Genomic DNA, 3355 nt, shown 5'->3' on the forward strand with positions numbered 1-3355 from the left:
GGGGGGGGGGGGGGGGGGGGGGGGGGGGGGGTGGTCCGGCTGACCGTACCACTCTGCGGATGCCAGGGGGAGTTGTGGCTGATGCGGTGCTGTACCCGGCCGGCAGGCTGCACGCGGGCAGCCAGCGCTGCTCTGCGCCATGATGCCTTCCCCGCTTGCCTCTCAGCGCCCCCTCCTCACCCCCCCTTGTGTCGCCGTCCCCGCCGCCCGCCCCGACCTGTCCGCCCCAAAACCGCAGGCGGACCTGGACCCTCCTCTGGAGCCCTGGCTCGTGGAGGCGTTCAAATTCAAACGCCCGGGGCTGGACCTCGTGACCATGGCTCTCTTGGGCCTCAGCAACAGGCGCATGACGGCCGTCGCGACGGGCGGCCACTTCGTCAGCGGCGCCCACTACTCTTTCAGCCACTGGGACGACCAGGCGGGGTTCTACGAGAAGGAGGGCGAAATCGACTCGCCGGACGTGCTCGCGCGGTGCGGCTGGGCTGGCTGGGCCGGGGGCGCGACACAGGATCTGGCGAGCTTTGGCGGCGCCCCTCACCCTTTCCATGCCCCTGGACCCCGGGGAAACCTGTTGGTTTCCCGGCGCCGCCGCCTCGTCACGCCCCAGCGCGGCCCGCCAAGGCGCTCGCGGCTCAGCCCCCTACCTCTTTGTTTCCCGCCTCGCCGCCCCTGACCCCCCGACCGCCTCGGTTTGACAGGCACATCGCTACGCGCCTCAGGCCCCTGCTGCTCGCGCTGTACCAGGCGGTCAGGCGGGCCGAACACGCCCAGCTCACCTGCCTGTTCGAGTGAGTACCGTCACCGGAGCGGACCAATGGGCAGCTGGAGGGGGACGCGGGTCTGCTTGGGTTGAGCGGGGGTCGAGGGCTGCGGGTGTCCGACAGGCAAAGGGAGCGGGCGCCGCCGTGCTCCGTGGGGCCATGGATAAACGTGTAGGCGTGCATGCCATGCCGTGCAAGGCTGACTGTACAAGCCTTCCATGGCTCTTCCGCGGCCCGCCCACGCAACGCCGCACCCCTGAACACACCCCACGCCGTGTGCCTGCAGGCAGCAGGCCCCGGCCCGATCAGCGGCGCCCACGCGTCTGATGACTGTGCACCACGCGTGCGACGAGATGCTGAGCTGGCGCGAGGCGGCGGGGAGCGCGGGCCCGGCGCCGCAGCCGCCGCAGCAGGGCGGCGGCAGCGGAGGCGGCGGCGGCAGCGGCGGCGGCGGCGGCGGCGGCGGCGATAGCAAAGAGGAGGGCAAGGTGCGTCGCCCCCAGGAGACTGCGCAGGCCACGGTCGCGCCGGCCAAGCGCATGGGGGAATTACCCGTGCCGGGATGCCCCGACGCCAAGGCGGCGCGCGCGTCAGGCGCCGCTGACGCCGGCGCCGCCCGCACGCTGGCGGCGGCGCGGGCGACGATGAGGGCGGGGGCGGCCCCGGGCGCGGCATCAGCGGCGACGTGGGTGGTGATGAGGACGGCGGCGGCGGCGGCGGCGGCGGCGGCGCTGCGCCAAAGGGCGGCGGCCCTGATGGGCAGCCGAGAAGCGGCGGTGGCGGTAGCAGTGGCGGTGGCGATGGCGGTGGCGATGGCGGCGGCGGCGGCGGCGGTGGGAGGGGCGAGGGCCTCCGGCCAGTGCCGCCGCCGGCCCCTCTGGAGGGTACCTACCGTGGCAGCAGCCACATCGCAGTCCGCGGCGCACTGGACCCCGGCATGCCCATGAGTCCGGGGGTCATGCGGCTGCTGAGGACGCCGGAGGCGGTGGATGATTGCGTGACAGCGGTGGAGATGGGGAACGATCTGCCATACATGTGAGCCGTGTCGGGACAAGGCCAGCGCGAGCTACGGGGGCGGTTGCTGCCGAGGCATGCCGGGAGAGGGGTCCGGATTGTCATGGGGATGTCGCCGCCCGGCAGGAGCTGCCGTGCCCGCCTGTCGGTGCCACCTGGTGCCTTGCTCCGGCAGCGTCACCGAGCGTCTGGCGGCCGCGCCCCTGCCGCCCCGTGTGCCCGCCCGCGCTGCAACCCCGCCCGCCGCGCAGGTTCCGGCGGGAGCTGGCGCGCGGCGCGCTGCAGGACTGCATCCTGTGCGGCCTGCAGGGCGACGTCGTGGCGCGCTGCGTCTGCCTGCTGCTCGACCTTGAGCTCGCCGCGCCCGACCCGCCGCCCGCCGGCCTGCTGCGGCAGGCGCTGCGGCTGCTGCGCGCCTGCTTTGGCGACGGCGAGCTGCCGGACACGCTGCCGTTTGAGGTCAGGGAAGGCCTCGATTTGCACCGCATCTGGGGCCGCGTCGCTGCTGGGGACTTGGCGGGCGCGGCCACAATGATGACGAGCGTGCAGGTGCGTCGGCGCGCGTGCGGGCGGGCACGCGCTCGCCTCGGGCAGTCGCGGCTGCCCGCCGTGCGTGGGGCGCTGCTGCAGCCGGCGCCAACCTGCTCGCACAACCGCAGCCGCTACACCGCACCGGCGTTTTGGCGTTTCCTTTGCTGCACCGCGCATCTGTCAGGGAGCAGGAGCCGTCCACCTCTTCTCATCACCAGGCGCCCGCCACTGTCTCAACTGGCTCGACTCAATCCTGCTCACCGCCGCCACGCATCTCCCTCCCCATGCGTCCCACGCATGCAGACGCCTGTGCAGAGCCCGCTGATCAGCCGCTCCAAGACCGTCGCTCGGCACCTCATGCAGTCGGACTGCTCGGCAGCGCTATCAACAATGGCGTCTTGCCGCAGCACCGTGATGCAGCTGTGGCTGTACCGCTGGGGGGGTGGCCGCTGCGGGGAGCAGGTGCGGGAGCTGCGCCTGCAGGCCTTCAGGCAGATGGCAGCAAGGGCCAAGCGGCAGCAGCAGCAGCAGCAGCAGCAGCAGCAGCAGCAGCAGCAGCAGCAGCAGCAGGCCGTCGCCTCGGGATTCGAGTCGTCTCTGACCCTGAGCGTGGGCTTTCTGCGCGAGGGCGAGCAGGTCCTGCCTGTCGCGTTCCGCGGCGCGCCCCACATTGTTGGCTGGCGCTGCGTGGGCGAACACGCACAGGTGAGCTGGCGCAGCGCTGCTGGGCTGCGCCCTCCGGCCCTGGGGCGGTGCGACACACACCGCCCTGCAAAAGCAGAGCCAGGGACTACCTACCGCCTCGCGCTGCCACAGATGTCTGTGCGCCAACAATGTCACGTCGCCTGCTCGTCCGGGGGCCGTTCTTCCTCGCTTGCCGCGCATGCTCCAGGTGGATCCAGCCGCCGCCCAGTGCCGCCGGTTCCTGAGAAGCCTGAAGGGAGAGGATGCAGAGCTGCTCGCCAGCCTGCAGCGCGGCGCCACATAGAACGGGGCCGATCAGAGCCTACCGGCGTGAGAAGAGCGCGCGTGTGTGTGCGTGCATGCGT

At 72.4% G+C, this 3355-nt stretch overlaps 1 protein-coding gene across 1 annotated transcript in view; it reads left to right on the forward strand.

Moving 5' to 3' along the window:
• The window catches only part of MNEG_10144 (hypothetical protein), a gene marked incomplete at both ends in the record, with an annotated part of 6445 nt that extends 3151 nt beyond the window's left edge, over positions 1-3294 (forward strand). Inside the window, 7 exons of the mRNA XM_014041385.1 lie at positions 239-471; positions 720-788; positions 1048-1594; positions 1645-1796; positions 2027-2324; positions 2610-3011; positions 3199-3294. Coding sequence (XP_013896839.1) covers positions 239-471; positions 720-788; positions 1048-1594; positions 1645-1796; positions 2027-2324; positions 2610-3011; positions 3199-3294 — 1797 coding nt within the window. The remainder of the gene's footprint in view (positions 1-238; positions 472-719; positions 789-1047; positions 1595-1644; positions 1797-2026; positions 2325-2609; positions 3012-3198) is intronic.
• Positions 3295-3355: the final 61 nt, after the last annotated feature.

The sequence above is a fragment of the Monoraphidium neglectum genome (assembly GCF_000611645.1).
Source record: "Monoraphidium neglectum strain SAG 48.87 unplaced genomic scaffold scaffold02198, whole genome shotgun sequence".
In the NCBI taxonomy this organism is placed as follows: domain Eukaryota; kingdom Viridiplantae; phylum Chlorophyta; class Chlorophyceae; order Sphaeropleales; family Selenastraceae; genus Monoraphidium; species Monoraphidium neglectum.